General features: G+C 40.7%; 1 protein-coding gene across 1 annotated transcript in view; it reads left to right on the top strand.

Moving 5' to 3' along the window:
* pde4dip (phosphodiesterase 4D interacting protein) overlaps nt 1-13,936 on the top strand; it is a 36,316-nt gene that overhangs the window by 10,584 nt on the left and 11,796 nt on the right. Inside the window, 8 exon segments of the mRNA XM_034706346.1 lie at nt 1,728-1,828; nt 2,029-2,195; nt 2,333-2,621; nt 2,709-2,871; nt 2,998-3,114; nt 3,996-4,473; nt 6,446-6,681; nt 6,813-6,861. Of these exon segments, the coding sequence (XP_034562237.1) occupies nt 1,728-1,828; nt 2,029-2,195; nt 2,333-2,621; nt 2,709-2,871; nt 2,998-3,114; nt 3,996-4,473; nt 6,446-6,681; nt 6,813-6,861 (1,600 nt within the window).

Below are 13,936 nucleotides of genomic sequence, written 5' to 3' on the forward strand. Positions count from 1 at the left end.
ATGGTTTCTTATGCAGTGATAATAATCACTTTATATGGGGATGGATGTGTGCCTTTGCATGTCTGATGTTTCTGATTGCCAGTCTTTGTATAACAAAATGAAAATATAATCTCAATCCAGATCGTTTTTATCTGATATTTTACTGTGATCTTTGGTGCAATTCATCAACCGTCTGAAGCTTCTCTGAGTGAATATTGTCATAAACTGGAGCAGAGTAAGTATGAGTGTTAAAAATGGAGACATGTGTCTGTTTCACGTTTTTAAGGTCAGCCACATTTGAGGAATTTCAGTATTTTATTTTTATTTATACCGTTTTAAACCCTAACATGTCATCAATAAACAAACCTGCAGCACTCACATCATGCATTCATGATTTCAGGAGGTTTTATCACTATATTTATGTAAATGTTTGCACACTGATCCTTGTGTGTCATCAATCCCACGCCCTGTTTGAGTACATGTGTCTCCTCTACACACAAATGAACCCCCGAAAAACACACACACTATAGTAATTCAAGCACTGAGGGGACTATAACATGAACATGATCGACCCCTCTTTTTCTTTAACTCAAGCAGAAAAATGTGACCACACATCAATCTGATGATGAGGTCAGAGAATACCTCAAATATAGAAGAAATTATGGGCTGGTAAAGCTCTTAAAAGTTAGTGAATCTTTGAATTTGACAGAAATGGTTGTGCTTTCAAAGCACTGCCAGAATACTTAAATTGACGTTTAATTTTGGCAGGGTTCATATAAACTGCTGCTGATTGGATAACACCTCTGATACATACACCAAACTAAAGAAAGGGCCCCTCAGAGTGTGTTGCACTAAGTTTAACATTTAACTGAAACCTGGAGCAAAGCGATGATTCAACCCATCCTTTGGGTTCAGTTTACAAAGTTATCCCTGGTGGTCAGACGTTTGAATGTTCAGTCTAAATCCCCAAAGAAACGCCTGTCTCAATAAATACATGATGCTCTGAAGGTGAATGTAATCCTCGTGAACAGATATTAAAATCCCATCCTCAGTTACACATTTATTAACATTTTTTAACAATCCAAGTAAAGCGGAGTTTGAATCGGGCTTCAAAAGACATTTGTTGAGGTTAAATTCTCCCAAACTCACAGTAACCAAACTGAGAAACTGACTTCAGTGTTTTTTGTTGTCGCTGCAGCCCTGAAGTTTATATATCTGTGAGCATATCCAAATGCAAAGAATATCAAAGTGTTACACACCTCTGTAAAATACAGGTAGAGCTCTGATGATGCATGTCAGACCGGCCACAGTTTTGAATTTATTCAGCACATTCAGAAAAAAAATAGTCGAAACCTAGATTATTCCTCCTCCCAGGCCCAACAATCCATGAATCTTTTTCTGTGGCTTCAAAGTCTGGATTATGTCACAATATGTGATTCACTCCCTACATTAAGCTAATAAAGCAGAAGGGTCATTATATCCCTACATTACAGTTTTTATTCTACAGATGGTAACATCTTAATAATTTAAAGTTAGGAACACAATAAACATTAAATTCAGTAACAGATCACCTGCTTGAGAATGAAAGAGGAGACTTTATCGAGTCAGCTGAGCTTTGCAAACACAAAAAGCTTCTCTGTGTGTTGACTTTTAGGAGAGCGGTTGCTGAATTGCACAAAGAGAAAAACTAAATCTGAGGTGAATATTAAAGGAGGTAAAGATCTGACTTGATGTTTGTCTTCTTGCAGAGCTGAGCTCAGAGTACGAAGACGAGGCTGAGGAGGATTTGAACAGCGAGTACACGGAGAGTGTGGATGAAGACGAGTCCAAACTGAGGCTCCACACCAAGGTAGGAATGTGTTTGATTGAATCTGTGTGATAAAATGCAAATAGTGGATTTGTTTTTTTTACTTTATCTTTGTATTTAGTCCACTCATAGACCCACAACAATTGTTTTTTAACCCTATGTGCAACAGCTCAGATCATAGGGGCCATGATGCTGCTTTCGTGCACGAATCCTCTTCCTTATTTCTTTCTGTGTCTGAACAGATCTCTGGAGCTGCAGGGAAGTCTTCCTCCACCGACATGTTGTTCGAGGGTCAGGGTCTGCTGGAGGTCAAACAGCTGGTGGAGCAGAAGCGGGTGGTGGAGAGAGAGCTGGGAGAGCTGAAGGCTCAGCTGGCGAAGGCCGGCTTCTCCTCGCTGTCACAGATGAGGTTAGATTAGATACAGGAAGGATTACACCGAGTGTATTTCTTACTGCAAACAAATCCCATAAAGAGACTTTAACTCACTGTGAATGTTCTCGATGACCTCTTCTGTGCTCTAACAGCTGTCTGTGTCTGTTTTAAAGGAAAGCTCTGTTCAGTCTGCAAGCAGAGAACGAGGATTTAAAGCATCACCTGCAGCCTGACAGCAAGCAGAGGGATGAACAGAAGATGATGGAAGGAGAGGAGGAGGGGGAGGAGGAAGAGGAGGGGGAGCTGGATGTGACCATAGAAGGGGTGGAGGAGGATGAAGAGGAGGAGGAGAGCTCTGGGATGTGGGACGCATGGGACACCGAGCTGTCTCTGTCTCAACACGATCAGAGAGTCGACACCAGGCCGGAGACTCTGCAGCTGCATGACAACGCCTCCTCACAGGTAAGAGGGCAGGGCCCAACTCTGCAAGGACTAAACTGTCCCTGAAAGTAAAGCTGTTTAACATTTCTTTCCCTGATTTGCATCCAGGAGGGTGCAGACAGCGAGCTTTCAGCCGCTCAGTCCCCAGGGAAGTGTGAGAAGACGGTTCGTCTGCAGCAGAAGAGCAAAGAGCTGCGGGAGAGACTGATGGTGTCTGAAGCCACGGTGCAGGCTCAGGCCGAGCAGCTCAAAGACTACAGGGAGCTGCTCAGTGAGTGGAGTCATCCACATTTTATCTATCTATATCTTGTCTAGTTATCAAAAAAGTTTTTAAATAACTTGACAGCCATAAAGAAAAGTCCTTTAAGAGTTAAACATCAATCTTTTCTGTCTGAAGCGGAGACAGCTGTGAAGCAGGACAGTAAGCAGATCCAGGTGGACCTGCAGGATCTGGGCTATGAGACGTGTGGCCGCAGCGAGAACGAAGCTGAGAGGGAAGACACCAGCAGCCCAGGTACATCTCACTGTTTACAACAGCACCTGTCGACTGTTTTAAACTTAATTGATTAAAAAAAGTAAAGTGAACAAAGGATTTAGGATTTAAGATTGAGGTTTTTGTGCAAAAAGTCTTCACAGTGGAGCTTCTCTGGAGAATAAAATGAAAGCAGCGGGAAATAGGTTAAAACTTTGAATAAAAGAGTATCAAAAGGAAGGTCAACAGACATTTTCTAAAGGAAAAATGAATACAAACAAGAAAAAATTGATAAATTAAAGATTGCACTTGTTTACACCTAGAATAAAGTATATCTAAAGCATGAAATATCAACACTCCTCCAGAACTAATACACTTTCTTTGCTTTGTAATTGTAATAGCATCATACAGGCACTAGAGGGCAGCAGATGTATTTGTTTTCTTTATTATTTGACTTCGAGAGTGCTCAAACTGAAAGAAACATTTTAAATGTGGATGTTAATCATCATCTGTGACCTACTCCTAACATTTCAGCACCACAGTTTACAGCTTTTTAACTGAAAAAACATATCTTTAACCAGTTCATGAAGAATGAAGCATCATACTTCGAGTCAGTATTTATTGCAGGATGGATGTTATAGATTATTACAGGGCCAGGTATCGGAAATATAATGAGATGAGTAAGATTATTTTGTTTTCAGATAAAAGAGTGAATATATGAATATGAAGGGTTCAACTTAAATCCTTAAATCTGACAGATTCATCTTAAACATCTCAACTTTATTCTCTTCATTTAGACTCTATCCTTCATCGTAGTACTCTTTTGTCTGTTTCTGAAGAATCAAGCAGAAGTTTTGTTATAGGAGATTAAATTATGAGTCTGATGAATCTAACAAACATCTCCGGTGTGTGTTCCCTCTCAGAATTTGACGACCTGGAGATGTGCACGTCTCTGGACTGCAGCTCTCAGTGGTGGCCTTCCAGCAGCAGCAGCTCCACCTTCACTAAAACCACCACCCAGACCCAGAGCTCCGGATACGGAGAGGACACGTCGTCTCTGCAGCGCCTGGTGGAGGACCTCCGCTCCCAGCTGTCCCGCTCTCAGGCGGTGATACGCGGACTCCAGAGCCGGCTCCGCTCCCTCTCGTCGTCCAGTGACTGCGGACCATCCACACCCAGAAAAGTCAACTGGTCCTTCCAGGCCTCGCCTTCCCAGAGCGGGGCGGAAGAGGACGAGGGCTGGCAGTCGTCTGATGGAGGTCCTTTAGCTTCTCCACGACACCCCAACCCTGACAAAGGCCTGCAGGAGCTGATGTCCAGAGTGGGCGCTCTGGAGGACCAGCTGATGAAAGGAGGCAAGAAGGCAACCAGCGAGGACACAAAGTCTGCAACCTGGCCGGGGTGAGTGGCAGGAGATGAAATGATTCTTTTTTTATTCAGAAAACTGACATAAAGAAAAAAAATCTAAAAGTAAGCTGCTTTAACTAAAACTCAAGTTATGAGCAATTAGGAAATACAAAAATACTGCTGCACAATTCTACATTGACTAAACTTTGACTAACTATGAAAATAAATGAAGAAAAAATAAGAATAAAGGACTCAAATATTGCACCCAGTACAGGGTGGGTGACAGGAATGCACAAGTTAAACATTCTTTTTAAATGAAGCTATACTTAGTTCACTTTTTATTGAATTTAAACAAAGACTTAGATCTGCTTTAAGTCTTGATTTAGGGTCAATAAAGCGACATGTACAATTTTCTGCATTGTTGTGACCATGAAAAAGCTGACAGCGTATCAGGGTGATGGTAACAATCAAATTAAAAAATGGCGCCAAATGAGAGGAGTAATATTCTGTGATTAAAGTCACTACCAGCAGGGTAGTACAACACACACACACACACACACAAAGTGAGGAGGTGTAAGAGTAGAAGGCATGGCTCCATCAGGTAAGTTTGTTCAAAGTGAAAGAAGAAGTTAGTTCATGATTAATGAACGATGTTTGATAAAATGTTTAATCTGATCTAAAAGTACAATTTAAAAAGGTCAAGCATGGCAGCAGCATCTGATGTGCAAAACTTTATAATTTCCAAAATTTGCCCTTTTTTTCATATATTTACAAAATGTTTCATAGAAATTAGTTTTTTATTCTGACATATTTGTGACTTAAATCTCAGAATATTCTCAGATTCTCCTTCAGCAATCTTTTATTTTTCTACAATGGCTCTAATTGGTCATTGTATTAAATAAACCCTGTATTAATAAAGAAAACAACTGAAGAAATCTACAACAAAACAATTGTATTCCTCCTTTTTTGAATTATCTTCTGTCATTGAAAATATTTCATGTATTTTTATAACATAAAACACATATGTTAGATATAAAATGATCAATCAGAGATTTCTGAGACAGAAAAGTTGAAACTGAAGGAAGAAAATATGATGAAAAAAGTAAATGTTTAAAGCTTCAAATTGATATTTGTGCGTCTTTAAGTTTGAAATAAACTTACCGAAGATGTTTACATTAAAATTGTACAAGGAAAAGGAGTCATTGTGCCATTTTAAGGCTTATGGCATGCAAAATCATGAAGAAATCTCTAATGGAACCTTATAATGTGTATAAAATGTAAAAAAAAAAAAAAAAATCAGTTCAATAAAGGAAATAATTTTCAGCATTGAGTTGAGTTTGACATGTATCTGTAACACTGATAGTAATTTCAAACAAGACCAAATCTGCAAACCAGAATAAGTCAGACCCCTGTCAGACAAATGTACTCAGAAAACAGGAGATTTGGGTTTTAAAATCCTCCCTGTCAGTATCACTTCGTGTTAATGAAGAGAAGCACAGATGTTGTTCAGTAAAGTGCCTGAAAGTCGGATTATCCGACACGAGGCTGAGAACAAACTGTTCTGTCTACTGAGAGCAAACTGTAGCTGCAGTCAGGCGTTAGAGCTGACATTCACAGGCTGTCAATACACAAATGTTTGATTCCTCCCCTGACAACAGCTGATTACGTATTGATGGATTAGAGAAAGTTACAATGCATTTCTGAAAGACAAAAACAGAAGGAGGGCCTTTCTTTTGGACCAATCATATGGACAGAGACAATATTTCAGAAGAGTAAATGCATCATGAAAAAGCTCCTTAAAAAAGCAAAGTTACCTGTAATAGGCTTTATAAATAAATGTGCATTTAATTAACCTTTTAAAAAGCTGAAGATGATGATACTGCTCTGAGAAATTGAGGATTCACACTATATAAAGTTAGAAAGAAAAGTTGTACTGATGATACAATTTTTTTTTAGGTTGGCTGAAAGTTAGTTTAACATTTAAATAAGACTCTGACACTCTGTCTTTGTTCCTCTCTCTCTGCAGTAAATTCGACTCTCTGATCAAGGCTCAGGCCAGAGAGCTGTCTCACCTCCGCCAGCGTCTCAGAGAGGGTCGGGGCGTGTGTAACATCCTCACCCAGCACCTGGGCGACACTACCAAAGCCTTCGAGGAGCTGCTGAGGGCCAACGACATCGACTACTACATGGGCCAGAGCTTCAGGGAGCAGCTGGCTCAGAGCGGGGCGCTTGCACAGAGAGTCAGTGCCAAGATCAGCAACCGTGAGTGGTTTATCTCTTGATCAGACATAATTTATGCGAGATATGGAGGCTGAGGAGGGACATATTTCAAAATTAAGGGTTAAGATTGATTTAAAGGGGAATTGCTTCACAAATGAATGTCTGTCCAACAGGAGATCACGCTGAAGATCCAGATGAGAAGACAGAGCTGCTCGCCATCCGGTCAGTGCTCGTTAATTACTCCGTCTGCACGACTTGTGTGTGTGGTGTGCGTGTGCGTGTGCGTGTGTGTGTGTGTGTGTGTGTGTGTGTCTGTCGTGTCACTGTTATTGTGCTGTGTCACGGCAGGTCAGTGGAAAGTATTGGTTGGCTGAGGTTTGGTCCTCTGGGCTGAATAATCAGATGCTCCCTGGATGTTCAGTGATGACCTCACTGGGTGATTATAATTAACGACAGAGATAATTGGCTAATGAACGAGGAAGGAAAAGAGGGGAGGGCACAGATAACCCAGATATCACTCCACACAAACGGTAGATCAAATCCTGGGAATGGATCTTTGCTCCTAGGGTCCAAATATCTGCGTTTGTGTCTAATTCAGGCGACTTTTAAAGCATTTAACCTTCTCTACCTCACACAACTCTAAACTTGTGCTCTGAATTTTCCAAGCAAGCATCTCCACCACGGCTGTACTGATCCTTTCAGATCTATCTGCCTTGAAAACATTTACCTTTCCATGTTTTTTTGCAATAAAGACTGCAAAGACAGCTCTTAGGATTATCTTTAAATGTCGATGAACATGAGGATGACTGCCTCTTCTGAGAGCATGATTGCTGTTGATTGAGTTTGAGGGATTTGATGTAACCCTCAGTCAGATACAATATAAAGAATACATTATGTGATAGAATACTGTCAGCATTAGGTTTGAATATGGACCTTCATGAATGATCTTGTAGTCACTAAGTCAAGTTTATTCAGTCTTGCGCCTTTAGAGCAAGGCCACAAAGTTCTTCCTGAAATATGACAATAGTAGTAAAAAGAAACACAAAATGAACCAAAAGCACAGAGAAAAATTAAGCCAGTTCAGTCAGTCATGCCCTTAATTATGAAAAACTTTTAACCTGAACATCTTCTAAAATAATGAGTTATAGAAAAAGACACAGCATGTACAGTGTGAGCCGAAAGAGAAATGAGCTTTGTACCAGGCTACAAACATGTTCATTTCTGCTGTAAGAATAATCTTTTATGAATGGTGTTAATGGGGTTTCCAGTGTTTCTGAAGCCAGCCTCTAGTGGAGGCTCGAGGAACTGCAGTTTGTACAATTTGGAGGTTGCTGCTCGGTCAGTACATGGAGAAAATGTGAAATAAAAGCGGTCAGTACTTAAACCACAACAGGTTTTGAAGCTTTAGGTGCCAAAATTCTGGGTTAAATTACAGAAAAACATCCTGGTTTGGTGAACAAAAGTACACTAGTTGTGTTGATTACATAATCTAAATCGTTTGCATGAAGAACTTTGTATTAGAAAAGAAATGAGAGTAGACTTTTGGTGTCACACAAGGATCCATCTTGGGCCTTGGTTTAAGTCCTATGTGTTTGACCCATCCACCTCCTACAACTCACATCCCACACTTACTTTATCCTTCAATACTTCACCATACACACCTTTTCTCTCACAATACCTGCAGTATTATTATTATATAATTCAAATACAACTTTTTGGCAGAGGTGGCAGCAACTGCCTGTTTGTAGTGATGGTGCTTAGTTTAGGTGTCTCTACTTTATCCACTGAAATGTGCACTTGCTGTGATATACATGAACCCTTACACCCCAAATGCTAACAAGCAAGAGTAGAATAAACTGTAATATTTACCAATCGTTTACCCAAAGTTATTGTTGCAATACAAAACAAATTTAGCACGTTTGTGGGATAGATGTCGTTGGTAAGGCCATTTCTCCCTGCATCACCTGCGAGAAAATATAGAGATATCTCTGACCTATATCTGTGCTCTTTATGCCATTTGTCTTATTTTTGGTGTCTTTCACGTCAGCTATTGTTTCCTGCCATCCCTCTCAGCTGGCTCAGCGTCTCTCTCTTTCAGCCCCTCAGCTGCTTGTTCAGTCAGTGAAGCTGCTCTGACATCAATGCATTACAAAACCTCACAGCCCTCTGATGTAACGCACAACACTGCAGGGCAGAGTAGTTATTGGGTAACCCTCCATCCACCCCCCACCACCACCACCCATTCATCCCGGACACACCACTCATTAATGTCTGCTGCAGAGTCAGGGCCAGCGGTGTACAGTGGATGTCCGAGGGAGGACCTTAGCTGTCGGGTCGATGGGTTAGATAATTAGGACAAAAAGAGAGAGAGGAGGAGGAGGAGGGAAGGAGGTGAAGACCTTAAAGTTAGATAAGGACAAACACACGTACACAAGAGGAGCAAAAACCTCAGTCCTGCTGTAGATTTCCCTTTTTTGTGTCCTAAAAGAACCGATAACTTCCAAGTGGAGCTCTCCCAGCAGCAGAGCAGCTCCAGAAATAATAACATGAAGCTATTAAAGCATAAAAAAATTAATTGTATTCAAGCTTCATCTCAAGAAGCTTCAAACTATATTCTAACTCTATACAGCTCTATGTAAAAAAGTGATCTTAATGCAGATGCTTCTTTTCCCCTTAATGTTTACAGTGCATGTAGTAGTGGCTAGTTATGTAACCAGTTTGACCATTTACTCGATCCAGTTCTACCAGCTTTGTATCTAAAACAGGGGAGAGTGCAAAGGTTAAAATAAGCAAACAACAGTCATAAAGTAACAGAATATTACAGCCTTCACCAATTGTCAGTGCAACTTTAACCCTAAAGAAAGACTGATGAAGGTTAAACTTGTTTGACTCTGTTTATAGAGAGAAAAGGTTTTTCCTTTTTTTGAATAAGCAAAAAACAGGCTCCTACATAGCTAAAGGCTATTTTCTTCAGTTCAGCTGCCTATGTTGATTGTCAGGTGAGTCCACTTGATTAAAAAAACACTTCAATCAGGACCACTATCATCAAAATAATTGACTATTTGCATGTAATAAGTTATATTTTGCAGTGTGGCTCTGTTCTGGAAGGGAGAGCACACCTCCCCTCTCTCTTATGTGCATACACGAAAAGCAAAGGCATGGAGAGCAGCAGCAAAGACCACCAGGGTACTGAACAGAGTGGGCATCAATGACAATACATGTGACACTGGTAAAATCAGACACAGCTGATAGGGGCTGGCTTAGAGAGCAGCTGATGTACTGTGGGCTGAGCTTGACCTCATGGCCTGCCTGAACTTATCTATGTTCAGTTTGTTTATCAAGTTTTAACACATTGTGAATCTGAGTAATGATATTCTTCATAAATGCACGTTCTGGTTTGGGACACTAGAGGCATCATCTGTTTACTTACGGATCTACGGACACAGATAACCACAAACTGAGGGAACCCTTAGCTCCTGGGGCTAAAAGTTCATGGCACTTTTGTTGGAAATTCATCTTAATATTGAATATTAAAGACACCATACTTGGTCTAAGATCAGTAGAGGTACAAAGAAAGTCTTTGCAAGATGGTGTATAACCAAAATAATTACCACTAAACTCTACATACTCACTGTGAATGAGGAGTGATGGTTTCCAAAAGGACATTCACTTCAGTACAGTGTGTTCAGGACTAAACCTGCTTTAAAACAGCTTATTAAGCTTCTCAGGTGCTCTATAATTTATATACCGTGTGTTATGAATATTTCAAACACAGCCCTGTCCCTTTCAGGCCATATGTGAAAGCCCAGCTTGTGGCCATCTCTCCTGGATGAGCAATGAATGTCCTGGATATTCAGTCACGTGTAACACAACACCCAATTCTGTTTCATAACAGATTTCATACCTGAGGGAGAGTCGAACTGCTTCATGAGAGCTTTATTAGCTTATTAACCATCTTTTAAATATAAGAGTTGATAGGTTCCTTTATTTAAGGATTTTTCATTCACAAGATAAATACGCAGAAAAAAACGTGGTTCCTTCCTTCCTGCTCAGCGGCTGTTGTTGGGTAAGATTTGGGTAGTTTTGGGTCACACTCCAGTAAACAAATGATGCTCAGTGATTAATTAGAGTGTCCCCTCAGAGGGATAGAGAGACAGAAAGAGAAAGAGAGAGAATAGAGAGGGGCCTGCAGTAATCTAACATCATGATGCTGCAGCACAGATGGCCCACCAGATGTGAGGGAGAATTAGTGAGTTTTCTGTAACGGCCATCTCATTTAAAGTGTCCCTCTGATTCTGAGCCAACATACAGTGTGTGTAGGGGGGGGGGGTCAGCCTTTGCATTAACCTATACATTGACTTAATTCACTCTGAGACTGTGACATATTTTGTGTTTAAACACGCAGATGAACAGACAATCATGAGGGCCAGATGCATAAAGAACTGTGCATATAGAAAAACACCCATCTGTGTAACAACACTGTGCAGCTGCAGGTTTGCGTTGTGAAAATATGGTTTGCTGAGATTGTTTTTTTTATCATTCATAACAAGAATTTGTTTTGGAATCTCAAATCTCTACTGTCAACCCATTTAATTTAGGAATATGCAGAGATCAAAGTTTGACTTTTTTTTTTTTGGATAAGGCTCTGAAATATGTTTAGTTTGTGCTAGGGATCATTACACCTCATGTTGGAAACTTTACCGTGCAAACTCTGGCTCCACCTTGATGCTGTATGTTGAGCATGAATTGAACATTTTTATATGAGTAAACAATATTTGGATTATCAACAAACGCTTTGCACCCGAATTATCTTGGTGGTAACCAGTGTTTCAATAACCTCAGCTAGGACAGGATGTGTGACTCAAACCCAGGTCCATCCCATCTTCAGGACGCCATCCTGAATATTATTCCAAACTACTCAGTAGATTCATGAACTCTCTCTTCATGAACAAACTTCAGGGTTTTAGGTGACATCATATTGGCTACATCTACTTCATGTATTCAATCTACTCTGTAAACATCATATAACTTCTAAGAGCAGGAACGAGCTGACACACTTTTATATTTTATGTGATACTGTTATACAGATTTTGCTTCTTGCTTCTGTAAGGGCTATACATCTAAGAATGGATTGTGACTGGACCAAGAGTTGTGCATCAATTGCCACCGCCATCCAATCCGCTTGTCTTTGCTCTATAAACACATAACGTGAACAATATTCAAGCGTAAACACGCTAACAAAATTCTGCAGCTATGTGCAATTTGCTCTTGTTTTGCGTCTGATTGTTGAGTTGAGCTCTCAGCATCCTCACTCTCTGATGCACAGAGCTGAGCTGTGTGCTCTTATCCTTACGGCGCTCAAATCTGCCCACATACAGATAATAAGCTGAGTTGGGAGGGGATACTTCTTACCATTGTATTGTGATGTTGATTCATAACAAATTTGACACAATTTTCCCTGATTCTAACAAAACTTCAGAGTAGCTCGATCAAATAAAGAAATACATCATGCATAGCAGCTCCAAACAGTCTTCACACATGGGAAAATTTGCCAGATATAGCCTCAGACAGCCCCAGACTACAGTAATAATGAACATCATACCACCATCGCCTCTCAGCAGGCACAATGTTTCACTCTGTGTGCCTGTCAGCGCCAGTGTTAGTGAATTAGACATTTCTTATAATGAGGCTCATTTGCATAGAAAGGGGTCTGTGTTGTCCTAAATTAATGCATGATGGCTCATTTAACAGAGACACTATTTTCTCTGAAGCACAGTCCATGGTGCGTTTAACCCTTTGTGTGTACTCTGTGAATTAGACATTGTCTCTTCGTCTCATTTGCACAAGTTTAGTGGGCTCAAAAGCCACGCGAACCTTTTGTGAATCGCGCCTTTGATCCATCTCTGTCTTTCTAAAGGCACCTTTCAATCAACGAAAATATATATCTTTCCTCCAGTATGATTAACTTTAATATATATCTGTGGTTTAATATATGCATGCTATAGTAAACAGTGATATGCACTGATGCTGTCATGCTGCTGAGGCTTCTGCTTGCTGTGCTGGGCCTGGCGCATGTTGACATGGCTTCTAATCAGGTTAAGTTATTAAAACGTCCAATGGGGAGGGAAATAGGTCAGGAGCAGCTAAACGCAGAGGGAGGGAGATAGAGAGAGAGGGAGTTAGAGCGAGAGAAAACGTGAGGGAAAGCCGCATAGGGACAGAGCTCGACAGAGAGAGCATCACTCTGCTTCAGAGTATCCAGGGCAGCACATGGGGCTTTATATCCCACTCCCGGATTGATTTAAAGCATAATAAACCTTTATTTTATTGTTGACTGATGTATGGTGCAGATTTTACTTGAATTTACTAGATTTTTGGGGGATTTCCTTCCATCTCATGCTGGATATTAATTTTCCTCTTGTGGAAATCTGCTTTTTGCAACCTGGAGCTCACTTTTAAATCTGAAGGAGACACTTTAATGCCTCAGAGAGGACGTGTGCATGGATACATTTGGCTGAAATAAAAGAAGAAGAAAAGAGGAAGAGCTGCTCATTCATTCAGCTTCTGCCTCTTGGTTTTTTCTCTGCTGGGCAGTGCAGCGTGAACGCACAAGCCCCCAGGACCCGGACATCCGTTTAAACGCATACCCCTCCTCTCCCTCTTCGTGTTGCTCTGTCGTCACTACATCTCTCCCTCGGGGTTCCTGCTGCTGCTACTGCGGCTGATGCTGATGGGATAGGTTTTGTCCATAAAGGCTTTCCCTTTGAGGGGAACTATTCAAGACTTCAATGCAAAAAAGACTCTTTTTGGGGCCTGCAACAGAGGCAAAGAGAAATAGAAAATGTGGCTGCAAAGAAAAGACCCAATGTGCATCTGCAACTTTCCTCAAGCATCTGATTCACTGCAGAGCTAATTATATACTTTTTAGCTTTTAAATTTCATGGTTCACCTCATCACAAGCTGTTGGGATTGAACCTTAAAACTGTGTTTTTATCTGAGCTACACTCAGGATACAGTTTTCTTGATCTATGCTGGCAGCTGTTCCTGTCATCAAACCATCACGTTGATCAGCTTTGGTTGGATCTGAAACATTTGTAAATCCTCCTGTTGATGCAACAAATGCCTAAATCTTTTAATTCTGCATCGCCAATCAACATTTGTTGGTTTTCTGATGTCAGCATACACATTTGACACTCTAATCATGAAGTTTTGGCTCCCTAAGTGTCTGATTTATTTTGGTTATCACCTGTGATTCAGACACTCCTGGGATGTGTGCTTAGGTGTGTGTGCACAAAAG

The sequence above is a fragment of the Notolabrus celidotus genome, chromosome 2 (genome assembly GCF_009762535.1).
Source record: "Notolabrus celidotus isolate fNotCel1 chromosome 2, fNotCel1.pri, whole genome shotgun sequence".
In the NCBI taxonomy this organism is placed as follows: domain Eukaryota; kingdom Metazoa; phylum Chordata; class Actinopteri; order Labriformes; family Labridae; genus Notolabrus; species Notolabrus celidotus.